The 13,712-nt window shown below is 41.3% G+C and overlaps 1 protein-coding gene and 1 pseudogene across 2 annotated transcripts in view; one reads left to right on the top strand and one right to left on the bottom strand.

Moving 5' to 3' along the window:
• LOC308376383 (tripartite motif-containing protein 16-like) overlaps positions 1 to 13,712 on the bottom strand; it is a 270,456-nt pseudogene that overhangs the window by 27,843 nt on the left and 228,901 nt on the right. The window lies entirely within an intron of this gene.
• enkd1 (enkurin domain containing 1) overlaps positions 1 to 13,712 on the top strand; it is a 19,782-nt gene extending 6,070 nt beyond the window's left edge. The window contains exons 2-8 of the mRNA XM_080852211.1: positions 4,949 to 5,040; positions 5,262 to 5,486; positions 9,810 to 9,982; positions 10,281 to 10,430; positions 11,295 to 11,437; positions 11,980 to 12,116; positions 12,729 to 13,712. Of these exons, the coding sequence (XP_080708337.1) occupies positions 4,956 to 5,040; positions 5,262 to 5,486; positions 9,810 to 9,982; positions 10,281 to 10,430; positions 11,295 to 11,437; positions 11,980 to 12,116; positions 12,729 to 12,889 (1,074 nt within the window). The 5' untranslated portion in view covers positions 4,949 to 4,955 and the 3' untranslated portion in view covers positions 12,890 to 13,712. The remainder of the gene's footprint in view (positions 1 to 4,948; positions 5,041 to 5,261; positions 5,487 to 9,809; positions 9,983 to 10,280; positions 10,431 to 11,294; positions 11,438 to 11,979; positions 12,117 to 12,728) is intronic.

Genomic DNA, 13,712 nt, shown 5'->3' with positions numbered 1-13,712 from the left:
AGACGGTCTGCAGGGTATTCATGATTTAAAAAAATGTCTGGGTCTAAAAAAGGCTGTAGTATGCTATTAACCCGGAAACGTGAGACTCTGTGAAAGGTTGTGGTAGCCGGCCAATCACAGCCTTTGCGAGCTGTGTAGGGCCGTAGTGTTTTAGTCGCATAGTCAGGAATTTTGGGCGACGCACTTAAGCACGTAAGGGGGGATATTTTACCCCGCAAGGGGGGGTTATGTATCTTACGTGCTTACGCGTTACGTCTAAAACAGAGCATAATTCGGCCTTCACGCGAGCCTCGCAGCCTGCATTCTATCAACGAATGATACGAGATGAGGTTACTAAAATATTCTGCATGTCTACTCAGTTTTACAGTGCTTCCCAAGTAAAGGTTTGAAAATAACTTCAAGCTTCAGACTTTCTGTTAGGGAACCTGTTATCTATCTGCAGAGCAAATGTCAGGCTCATACAAAAACATTAACGTGAATTACTTGATGCTAATACCTAGCGCGGTGTCTATAGGATTTTCCATATACGTTAGCATTAAGCTAACGTATTTTCTACCACAGTAAAACATGCAATACTATGTGATTGTTTTTAGAAAACGAATGTTACGAGATGAGATTACTCAAATGTAGTATGCATGTCTGCTCAGTTTAACAGTGCTACCCAAGCAAAGGTTTGAAAAGAACTTCAAGCTTCAGACTTTCTGTTAGGGAAACAGCTTTCTATCTGCCAGGCAAATGGCAGGCTCATGACAACACGCGCAACCTTTGGGAGCATGAACTGCACCGAGTAAATTTTGCGCAACCGTTAACCCCCAACGCTGTAGCATGCAGCTGCCTTAAAGGCTGATTCATGCTTCCTTACGTAAGCGTAAGCGCAAGCGCAAGAGGCCGCGCAAGCCCCTTGCGCGACTTCTTACGTCTTGCGTGCGTCGGCCCCTTTTTCTAGACTTGCGTCATTTTTTACGTAAGCCCTTACGCGAGCCTCGCAGCCTGCATTCTATCAACGAATGATACCAGATGAGGTTACTAAAATATTCTGCATGTCTACTCAGTTTTACAGTGCTTCCCAAGTAAAGGTTTGAAAATAACTTCAAGCTTCAGACTTTCTGTTAGGGAACCTGTTATCTATCTGCAGAGCAAATGTCAGGCTCATACAAAAACATTAACGTGAATTACTTGATGCTAATACCTAGCGCGGTGTCTATAGGATTTTCCATATACGTTAGCATTAAGCTAACGTATTTTCTACCACAGTAAAACATGCAATACTATGTGATTGTTTTTAGAAAACGAATGTTACGTGATGAGATTACTCAAGTGTAGTCTGCATGTCTTCTCAGTTTAACAGTGCTACCCAAGCAAAGGTTTGAAAAGAACTTCAAGCTTCAGACTTTCTGTTAGGGAAACAGCTTTCTATCTGCCAGGCAAATGGCAGGCTCATGACAACACGCGCAACCTTTGGGAGCATGAACTGCACCGAGTAAATTTTGCGCAACCGTTAACCCCCAACGCTGTAGCATGCAGCTGCCTTAAAGGCTGATTCATGCTTCCTTACGTAAGCGTAAGCGCAAGCGCAAGAGGCCGCGCAAGCCCCTTGCGCGACTTCTTACGTCTTGCGTGCGTCGGCCCCTTTTTCTAGACTTGCGTCATTTTTTACGTAAGCCCTTACGCGAGCCTCGCAGCCTGCATTCTATCAACGAATGATACCAGATGAGGTTACTAAAATATTCTGCATGTCTACTCAGTTTTACAGTGCTTCCCAAGTAAAGGTTTGAAAATAACTTCAAGCTTCAGACTTTCTGTTAGGGAACCTGTTATCTATCTGCAGAGCAAATGTCAGGCTCATACAAAAACATTAACGTGAATTACTTGATGCTAATACCTAGCGCGGTGTCTATAGGATTTTCCATATACGTTAGCATTAAGCTAACGTATTTTCTACCACAGTAAAACATGCAATACTATGTGATTGTTTTTAGAAAACGAATGTTACGTGATGAGATTACTCAAGTGTAGTCTGCATGTCTTCTCAGTTTAACAGTGCTACCCAAGCAAAGGTTTGAAAAGAACTTCAAGCTTCAGACTTTCTGTTATGGAAACAGCTTTCTATCTGCCAAGCAAATGGCAGGCTCATGACAACACGCGCAACCTTTGGGAGCATGAACTGCACCGAGTAAATTTTGCGCAACCGTTAACCCCCAACGCTGAACCAAGCAGCCGCCTTTAATGTTTTTGTATGAGCCTGACATTTGCTCTGCAGATAGATAACAGGTTCCCTAACAGAAAGTCTGAAGCTTGAAGTTCTTTTCAAACCTTTACTTGGGAAGCACTGTAAAACTGAGTAGACATGCAGAATATTTTAGTAACCTCATCTCGTATCATTCGTTGATAGAATGCAGGCTGCGAGGCTCGCGTAAGGGCTTACGCAAAAAATGACGCAAGTCTAGAAAAAGGGGCCGACGCACGCAAGACGTAAGAAGTCGCGCAAGGGTCGCGCAAGGGGCTTGCACGGCCTCTTGCGCTTGCGCTTACGCTTACGTAATGAAGCATGAATCAGCCTTAAATCAGACTTCTTACGTCTTGCGTGCGTCGGCCCCTTTTTCTAGACTTGCGTCATTTTTTACGTAAGCCCTTACGCGAGCCTCGCAGCCTGCATTCTATCAACGAATGATACGAAATGAGGTTACTAAAATATTCTGCATGTCTACTCAGTTTTACAGTGCTTCCCAAGTAAAGGTTTGAAAATAACTTCAAGCTTCAGACTTTCTGTTAGGGAACCTGTTATCTATCTGCAGAGCAAATGTCAGGCTCATACAAAAACATTAACGTGAATTACTTGATGCTAATACCTAGCGCGGTGTCTATAGGATTTTCCATATACGTTAGCATTAAGCTAACGTATGTTCTACCACAGTAAAACATGCAATACTATGTGATTGTTTTTAGAAAACGAATGTTACGTGATGAGATTACTCAAATGTAGTCTGCATGTCTGCTCAGTTTAACAGTGCTACCCAAGCAAAGGTTTGAAAAGAACTTCAAGCTTCAGACTTTCTGTTAGGGAAACAGCTTTCTATCTGCCAGGCAAATGGCAGGCTCATGACAACACGCGCAACCTTTGGGAGCATGAACTGCACCGAGTAAATTTTGCGCAACCGTTAACCCCCAACGCTGTAGCAAGCAGTCGCCTTAAGGGTTACTTGATGGGGCAACTGACAGATTGCATTTTCATTTGAATTTTGCAACAGAAAGAGCGTGATGACAAGTAAATGCTAATGCAATACACTGGGGGTGCTGTTTAGCTACTACATTGAATTACCATTTGAATAAAGAGTCGAAAAGACCGTGTCAATATGAAATGCAATGCAATAAGCGCTCATTCAAATTGTTATTCAAAATAATACAAACTGGATTGCGGATTGCATTGTCATTTGCATATTGAATTGCCATTTGACAACTGCTTTTCCATTTGAATTGCGGATTGCATTGTCACTTTGCGCATTGAATTGCCATTTGACAAATGCATTTTCATTTGAATAAAGAGTTGAAAAAAACGTGTCAATATGAAATGCAATGCAATACGCGTTCATTCAAATTTGTATTCAAAATAATACAAACTGAATTGCGGATTGCATTGTCATTTGCACATTGAATTGCCATTTGACAACTGGTTTGCCATTTGAATTGCGGATTGCATTGTCACTTTGCATATTGAATTGCCATTTGACAAATGCATTGCCATTTGAATAAAGAGTCTAATAAACTTCCATAATAAATTATGATTTTGTATATTAGCTTATCACTATCTCAATTAATGCATTGGGTTTATATAGACCATAACATTTTCTTAGTAAATATCAATGCCTAAATACCTAATTGTTTTGTAAATATTTTTATTGTTGAGGGACTGCATATTACACAAATTCGGTAGAATGGCCCTTATAGCCTATATGAAAATATAAAGTCTTGCCACTTTTGCTCTCATATGCTAAGCCAACCAAAGCAGAACAGCTTAACCATTGGTAGGCATAGTCACATTTGGCTATAGCTAAATTCCTGACCACACACACACACACACACACACACACACCACAACAACAGATACAATCTCCTTAAATTGTAACGTATCTCTACAGTGAGTATGCTTATTTTGGATGAACACTTGCAGCCTTTAGGGTCTTCCCTGCATTTATCAGGCCCCATGGAGCCCTCTGTCATTTAAAGGCAAATGCATTGAACAAAATGTATCTTTTGAATGTGAATACATACTACAATCGGTGTGTTTCTGCGGGTTACCCCATCATAGCAAATTACGCGAGTTGGAGTAGGCCTACGACATCTTCACATTTGCATGATTAACGGACCACCGAGGCACTTGCGGCAGGGCCTGGCTCTTTAAGTGGTTGCCATGGTAAAATGTTTGGGTCCAGACTGTTGTGTTGCGTCATCATTGTGCGTGATAACCAGCAACAGTTTAAATTTGTCGAAGATAATCGCACACAGTAACTGTGAAAGGTAAGGTTGTTTTTTTTTTTTTTTTAGCGCATATCGATTATAATATGACATGTGAATGCATTATCCGACAATAGAAGTTATTTGGATTTTCTATGTAAAAGTAGAGGGCTAATTTATATCACATGGAAAGCGACATTAGCGATACCTTGTTCGTTTCGCTAACGCATTGGGAAAGCTAGCCAAAAAATATTCACAACTTCAATCCAATTAAATTATCATTGTTGTCAACTCGCTGTTCACTGTATTTATTTCCCTCGATGAAACACACAAACTATGTCAAACCGATTCCCAACCGTCTGATGTCTGAAAAAACAACCAAGAAGATTATACACGTTTGATCAGCTGGTCGGTTGGTCAGGATTATAGGTGTGTATAAAAACATCACTGACTCGTCTTGGGTCGTAGAGAGTCATGTCCAGTATGTGTGTTGCAGCTCTGCCATGTGCGAAGGTCCTTCTTTGATATCGGGACCCATCCCTCCGGACCCCACACTCTTCCCCGAGTACTACAAGCGACCGTCTTCAGGTAAGAACTTGTCAGATATTGGATGATTAAACAAATGTTATTTGGTAATGTAGAACATTGATGAAAATGAAAACAGATGTGACATTTAATTGAAAATAATGAAATGGTCAGCTAAATTGGAAAAGGACATAGCAAAATTCAAATAAAAATTGCCTGATGAAGTTTTCATATCTGTGGTGCCTCTTAAATCTCTGTGGTCCCTTGTGTGGTGATTTGAAAAGCCCGTGGTCGCCTGGAAGGGAACTCAGTGCCCGGAGCCTCGCCCCTGCTGTCTGGCCCACTGTTCCCAGACCCTACACTGTACCCAGGCTCCTACAGCGCCCGAACCACACGGCCACCCCGCATCAATCCCAACGCCACACACATCCTGGAGCGGGGACAGAGAGGTGTTGTAGGGTCCCTCCTCCATCTAGAGGGCATCTCCCTGACTCCCCAGCCTAAACACAGTAAGGAAAACGCAGCCATAAAACACTTTGAATCCTAACTGTATCCTGCCCTTCTCACTTCATGTTTATTTGAAATGCAAAATAGCACATACTCATCTTTCCTAACTGCTCCCCTTGTTTACAACTGTGACGACTAGATAGGTTTTGAATACCTTCTAAAAGTATATTTCTTGCCTCAAATGTAATTGTGTTGTGTTGTAAGTGTCTACCAGAGGATTGAATTGAGGTGTGAGAGTTTGTGGCCAGGTTTGAGGATTACCTTCAATTGACACTAGCTACGTTTGATCAGCTTGGGATTACACAGATCTGATCTCTGTGACCCAATTGAACACCCAATTGTGATGCCATAGTTTCCACTGGCTTATGGACAGTCCTCAAAAGCAGGGCTGTGACATTTTACTGTAAAAATCCATGTAGTTCCACTAGGAGTAGATGCTCGAAGTATTTTTAATCAGATTTGTTCCACATTTCCATTTATTTCCATTTGAGTATAATCCATTAAACATTTCGTCCAGTTCCGAAAAATGATCCTCATGTTCCTCTAGCTGTCTGTCCACACAGCAAAATCGCCAGTGTTAATTCAACTCCCATAGTGTTACATTCAACACTTTTCCAGTGTTTATATAATCCTCACTGATTCAGAGTTAAATCAACACTTTGCAAAGTGTTAATATTTTAACTACATTGTGGTGTTAAAAATCTAACACGCTAAGTGTTAATTTCTACACTGTACTGTGTTAACTCTTTTCACTGGGAGTGTTATTTCATAACACTTGTGGTGTTGTTGAGTACACTTTTAAGTGTTCACTATTACACTGGATAAAGTTAACTATTTTCACTGGGAGTGTTAACACTTTTTTAACACTTTAACACTTTTTTTTTTCATAACACTTTTAAGTGTTTATTTTCACACTCAATTGTGTTAACTCTTTTTCACTTAGTGTTACTTTATAACATTTACAATGTTATTGTATGACACTTTAGAGTGCTCTATGAGTTTTTAAATTCTAATCTGTATTTACTGTCTTATACCTTTACCACATTGAAGTGCAATTGTGTTACTATCAGTGAAAAAAAAATACAGAAAGATGATGACATTACATTCACATTATAATTTTAATACATTCCAAGCACCATCAAAACATTGTACTTTAACAAATAAAATAATGGCATAATGTAAAGTCCATTGTTATTGCCATAAGAACTTTGTAAGTCAAAGGGCTTGTAAATTTCAATAGAATCTGCTCTAATAACATCGTTTTCATCGGTTTCAAAGACTTGATAGGCATGGAAATGCTCACTGAACTTTTCAACAAAAAGCTTGTTAACTATAAGGTGACACTATTGACCAAAACATGGATCTATGCTTTTGATTATGGCTACTCAGAGCGCAAAAATCGTCCAACAAGGGTGAACTTGGACAGTACTGGCAATAGTATAGGCCTCAACTCCATTCAGACTCTTTGTCTAATAAGAAACATTCCTTTAATTTTTGGTGACATTGGGCCAGAAGGAAATCAGAACTAGACCTTGCTATTGCTTTTACTACAAATAACGTAGTGGGATTTGAAAAGTTAATCAGAAGCACCCAGTGAGCTTGTGGCTTGGCAGGGGATGAGTTGTTTGTCCACTGCGATGTAGAAGGTGTCAATTCTGCTTTGGGTTTGGCCAACAGCAAGGATGTATGGTTCGCCAGATCTTTCTTGCAGGTGTTCATCGATGCAGCTGTATGACTAAAAACAAATAAGATACAAAAAAAAAACATACACTGTTAAGTAAGCCAAGTATAAATGACCCCTTTAGTTTTAAATCATGTTCCTTACTGGACTCCTGAACAATAGGCCTGTACTTAGTCTTGTCAAAAACATACTCCACATGGAGAGGAAAAAAATGAAAGTTCAGAGCTAAAAAGTGTCTTGTAGGACATTAAAAAGTGAGGGAACTTACAGGATTTACCTTGTGAAAGTGCACCGTTTTGTCTTCTGCATCCCTTGGACTTATTTTGGTCCTCCTCTTCCGTCCAGCTGAAGGTGGCAAAAGATGAAGCAGTAGCAGTACAGAAGCCATGTCACTATCACAATCTGTTTGGGGTGGAATGTATCAGACAATTTATAAAATGAAAAAGTTAAAATAAAGATTAGTATTGTCAAAAAAACATGCAGCGAAGCGTACCATTGTCATCATTCTCTGCAGCTTTTAGCAAATGACACAGGTCAGTTGACGGAGTCAGCTGGTTGGCCTCTTTGATGAATTTTGGCTTGAATGAGCTGTTTCAACACAAAACAGCAGCAGGAAGTCTTGATTGACCTGTTAATCATACACAAGTGTTACATTTAGTCTACGTTACACCAAATGCTGTCCTTCTTATAGCTCCCAACAGCACCCTGAAGCTATAACTGAAGCTGAAGCTATAACTTTGCTTTTATCTTTTTTAATTATTATTTTAGGCCTACATTTATTTGGGGCAATATTATGGTACTGCATCTTGGATTAGTAACTCTGCACTTCTTTGTGTTAATGGTAGACTAAATTAAACAAGTCAGCCGCAACAGTGATACAGAGCTTACCTAGATTGATCAATAATAGAAGTTTTTATTTATTTATTTTTATATGAGACACAATAGTCTACAATAAACTGTGTCACAGGTATAGCCTAGTTTTTTAACATATGAGCTACATCCAGTCTTGTGATATGAGGAGCTGATACATGGGCAACATATCTTGTTAAGCCTCTTAGGATGTCTTACCTTCACTTATGAATTCCAAATAAGTGAAGCTGGCGTGCAATTTGATGTACTTCTTTAAATGGAGGTATTTCACGTTCGGCAGCATGTCCTAAAATTGCACCTGGTGGCGAAAGTAGGGAAAGGGGGTGAAAAACTATATTACCATAAATGTATTACCCATGGTTTAAGTGGCAATGGAAGTTTGTTGCATCCAACAGTGTGCGCTTAACACGCTTCCTACTTTATATAACAAAACATCATTAGTAGCCTACATTGATAAGTGAATTTCTTACATTTGAAACCGGCAGTTCTAACATATGCACAGCTCTGTCTATGACATATTGCTGTCGATAGCTAGTCGTTTTTTCATATAGCATGGTAGGCTAGATGTTGCATCATATAAAATATCGGCGGCATCGACGACCCTCCCTCCACTGATATATTTCGTTAAGTGTGAAACACTGAATAGTAGCCTATTTCGCTGAAGCCAAAGCAAAGGGGAAAGTCTTCCCTCTGTTCATGCTAATTACTGCTTCCCTTACCATTAGCAAGCAATCAATCCCTATACTGCGTTATCCTTACATGCGTTTGAAGCAGAGTTAAGGGTAACTACTTCGACAACAAAACTTGACTTGAACTGTCTTTAAATTAGATTCTTACCTTTTTAACAGAATATTCCTGACAAGAACGTTCTCTCTCCCCTTTACAACTATGAAAGTGAGCAAAGTGCATTTCCCTGTCGAGCTCACCTTACCACAAGCTGCCAGCTACTAACGTTATGACAAATTCAAATTCTAACGTCTGCGAGTACCCCCGCCCCTCTTCATTCAAAAGGAATAAAATGGCTCGCATTTCTTTTATTACATTAAAATCACTGTTAAGCACTTATTATATGTACATTTATTGTCTCTGTAAAAACCTGTGGAAGATGGTCAGCTTTACTTAGGCTAAAGAATCCTGGCGTTTAGGCTACCACACAATTTATTAGTAATCTAAGCTTCCACATTGGCAAAATGTTGCGTGCTTTAGATAAATACCGTTATTAAAAATGATAATATTTAGGCGTAATTATGATTTAAATTAAAACAAATTTAAATTATAATGTATGGTTCTTACCTTAACAACCTCCACGATTGATCTCGACACCAAACTTCTAGCAGCCTCTTCATGCACGAGAGCGCGTAAAAACCGGATATAGAAATCAACTCCAAATAAGTGATGGGTATTGACTCCTTGAAATAACCCCAGCTACAGAGCTTTTTCAGCACTGTAAGTGTTACAATAACTCTAAAATCAACACTTGTTAACTCTGATTAGTTAACAGCGAACATTTTAACTCAAATTAACACTACCGATTTTGCTGTGCAGTGTGTGCGCTTCAAAAAAAAAGAAAAACTCCAGTGTTTCTGCACAGTCCTGGCTCTGTAAATGGGAAACAATCAAAGTGGCTTGGACCGAGCCGTACATTCATTTAGCTTATTAACAATCTTACTTCAGGAGCATAAGAGAGGGAAAAGTACACATTTTTGGTTCCAGTCTGTAGACACTAAACCCTCTGTCCTCTTTTGTTGTGGACCGTTTCTCACTTCCTGTCTAGAGTCTGCAGTGCGTGACTTCGGTAAGGAGAATGTGCGACGGCTCAGAGAGATCCAGAGGAAATGTCGCGAGCAGGAGGCGCAGAAGGAGTGCTCACGCCCCCTCCCCGTCAAGGCTCTCTGGACCGCCCCCAAATACCGGGACGTCCAACCCAGAGTCATGACCCAGCTCCAGGTAAGGGAACCCTGCGCTGCAGTCAATCAATCAACATAATCAATTAGTCTGCCAATCAGTCAGTCAGTCACTGAGCTCAGGGATCTATCCAGTAGATTATTGTGGTTGCAGCACAGTCAAGAGAGATTGAGCCTGCCTGTGTCATAAAACTGACTTCTGGTAGCATCCATTTGGGCTTGAATCCCCGGGATGTAGGAATTGGTGATCAGGTTTACTTGGGCTTTCTGATTTTGATTCTGCCTCTTTTCTTTCCTCTCTCTCTGTCTTCATCCCTCTCGCTCTTTCTGTCTGTGTGTAGGAGAACAGTCCCCCCATGAAGCCTGAGTGTCAGAACTTCCTGAGAGCTCATTCTGCCAGTGCGTCAGCAGGTCGGCTACAGAAACGACCTTCCTCTTCATCCTCTGCTATGCCCTCCTCTCCCTCAGCCACCTCCCTCTCCAGCTCAGAGGTGGGTGAGGGTGCAAGCTATCCATATTCACGGATTACCGAATAGCCCAGGCCCAGGGGCCCATGAGCTCACGGGGCCGCTAAGCCAGAGCCTCTGCGCGAAGTGGCTGTTATGTATCTCATATTTGTGGTTGAAAGAGGTGTATTTGGTTGATTTAGTGTACCTGTGTGTGATGTAGGTCCTGTAAATCCAATTTAGTTATTGTGCTGTGAAAAACAAATGTCATTACATTTAAGTTATGTCTTGCAAGCACAATGTTTTGCGAACGCGGGTGAATGGTAGGTGGCTTTTGACATGTCCAGGCCCAGGGGCCTATGGTTTCATAATGCATACACACTCGTCGCATCAAACAGACACACATAAACATTATGCACACATCAACTGAACAGAACAGAGTCAAACTATAAACGATTGTCTGATATGACTCCTTATCGTTCAAACCAGCAAACATACACACAGACACACAGCTACAAGTTACAAGCACAAGCATTCATAAATGCAAAAACACACACTGTACCTCTAAACACATAACCTTGACCTCACAGACATACGTATATCATACACATTCAAACACTTCCACAGACGCACTGCCGATTCAAGAAAATTCAGACACAGAAACACATTGCACATTTAATTCTCTTTTATTGCAACAAAAGTCTTTCCATAGTCTGTCCATAATTATGTCTGGTGTCTCTAAGTGGTAGCTGAAACATTAAATAAGAACGTTCTGTTATGAGGGCAATTGGCTGTAGTATGCCATAGTAACTTGATATTTCTGATGTTTTGTCCCTCACATGTGCTCACCATGGCTTGAATATGCTCAAGTTTGTGTTTTGCCTGAGAGTGTGACCTGTGCCATTGCAGCTGCAGCTGCAGGTTAGGGGCCGCATGGTGGACTTTGTGTGCCACAATGTGCGCACAGCAGGGAAGACGGCCCTCAGACGTTCTCAGTCTCTCACGAATCTCGGGACCCCGCCCAGCGCAGAGAAGGGAAGGGTGCCACAGTAGTGAGTCCCATACCCCCTAATCACACACTACATGCACAACACATAGTATACTCTCAATGCACCACAACATGCTCTCTAATCACACACTACATGCACAACACATAGTATACTCTCAATGCACCACAACATGCTCTCTAATCACACACTACATGCACAACACATAGTATACTCTCAATGCACCACAACATGCTCTCTAATCACACACTACATGCACAACACATAGTATACTCTCAGTGCACCACAACATATGGCAACACTATGCTATCTGTAGAATGTACTGTATGTTAAGCATGCAGAAGCATACCAATTTATTCATTAATTCATTAACACTCCCAAGTTACTCCATCTGCAGTATAGAAAACTGTAAATAGCCAATCAAATAGACACAAGACTACAATACACACTGGGTTAGATGCATCTTACTTTCATCTTGCTTGCTCGATTGCTTTTACTTTCCTGCAATCACATAATGTTTTACTTTCTCTCTCTCTCCCTCCCTCTCTGTCTTGTTCTCTGTCTATCTCTCTCCTCTCTTTCTTAAGTTTGGTAGAGAGGAAGGAGCAGTGGAAGAAGGAGGAATATGAGAGGAAGAAAAACACTCCTGATCCCTCTATCCCAGCCGGACACACGCAGATGCCAGAGAAGGACCGGCAGGAGACTCTCCTGTCACTTAAAGAGAGTACGGCTTCAAGACACACACATACATACAGTACATGTGGAGGAGAGAGAGGATCCATACACACGCAAACACACAGATGGGGACAGAGACAAAGACAGAGAACTAGATGTGATGCAAACACACTCTCTCACTCAATTTCCAAGTGTCATGCCCTTATGCAATGCTTGTGCTGACATTAACAGCACGCTCCTCCTGTTTACGTCACACATATGTACACACATACAGATGCACACACACACACACACACTCTTTCAAGGAGTTTCACACTCACACACTCAGATAGCCATCACTCCTTGTTTTATAGTCCTTGAAAAGCTGAGGGGACAAAGTTGTGTTGAACTGATGAGTAATGCAGAATAGAACATTCACAGTAGAATAAGTAGTATAGTGTAGTCACTGAACAACAAATGTCCCTCTGTTTCCTCACTTTTCTCCCATCCTGGTGCTCTTTCCGTCTTTCTTTCTCTCACCAATACTGATAAGTTGCTCCCAATACTACTACCCACTTCAAACTGTAAATACACAGTACACAAAGACTTCACCAGAGACTGACTGACATACATCTTGGTGCCGCATGTTCACACTCTGTCTCTGTTTGTGTTCTTCCTCCAGCTCACAGGGCACTGGTGAGTGAGCTGCTGTCTCTCCCAGTGAGGGCTGACGGCCTTGGCGTTCGCTCCAGACGCACGGAGCTGGACCGGCGACTCTCTGAGCTCGAGGAAGCCATCAAGATCTTCTCCCGCGACAAGGTCTTCGTCAAAATCGACTCCTAACCGCCACTGGTCTCTGCGCTGTACAGAGGGCCAGAGTTCCAAACAGACAGGTCCGGATGAAGAAAGAGTCCGCTGGGCAGAGGAAGAACTTGACACTGAGAGGGTCTGACAGGGCTGGATTTGCAGCACAGCGAGACTGAGCCCTGCACTGGGCGAGAGTTTGGCTTGGAGCAGAGATAATTCTCCCTCAGGGTAGTTTAGCGCATGGTCAGTTTATCTTTCAGTCCAGCTAACCTGCCCTGTCTCTGGTTTTGTAGCATATCACTAATCTTTAATTCCAACTGAAAACATCATTGGAGCATTGGATCAGCCAAACACTTTTGAATAATAATCAGAGACTAAAAACCAAGAAGGAGTTCCGCCCAACTGCAGTTTCATTGTAGTCCATTCTGGTACATGTGTGTCTGTGGCACTGCAGTCTTAGCCAGCACAGAAGACACTGCTAGAGATCTAATGAGGACAAAATAATCTTTGGGTATTTAAATGGTTCCATCTGCTCCACTGTTATAATTTCTCCAGTATGAAAAACACTTTTGGATAAATGCTTTATTATTGATCACTTTTTTAATGTGTTACGATTGTTCAGATTAAGTCATCTATGACTTGTCCGGTGTTGAAGGACAATCTTTAATCTGATGTAATGAATAACTGCTGAAGTAATGACCACTGAGATGTAACAACTTTGTAATTATCCATATGTAGTGACCTTGTGAATGTAGTGTTGGTATCCACAAAACAAGCAGATCCTAGTTTATCATATTCTGTAAAACTGACTATGCCATCCTGTTTCATTGCTGAACTGCTGTTTATCAGCTAATTAGAG

Source organism: Sprattus sprattus (genome assembly GCF_963457725.1).
Source record: "Sprattus sprattus genome assembly, chromosome: 15".
Classification (NCBI taxonomy): Eukaryota; Metazoa; Chordata; class Actinopteri; order Clupeiformes; family Clupeidae; genus Sprattus; species Sprattus sprattus.
This window is presented reverse-complemented; position numbering and strand designations above follow the sequence as displayed.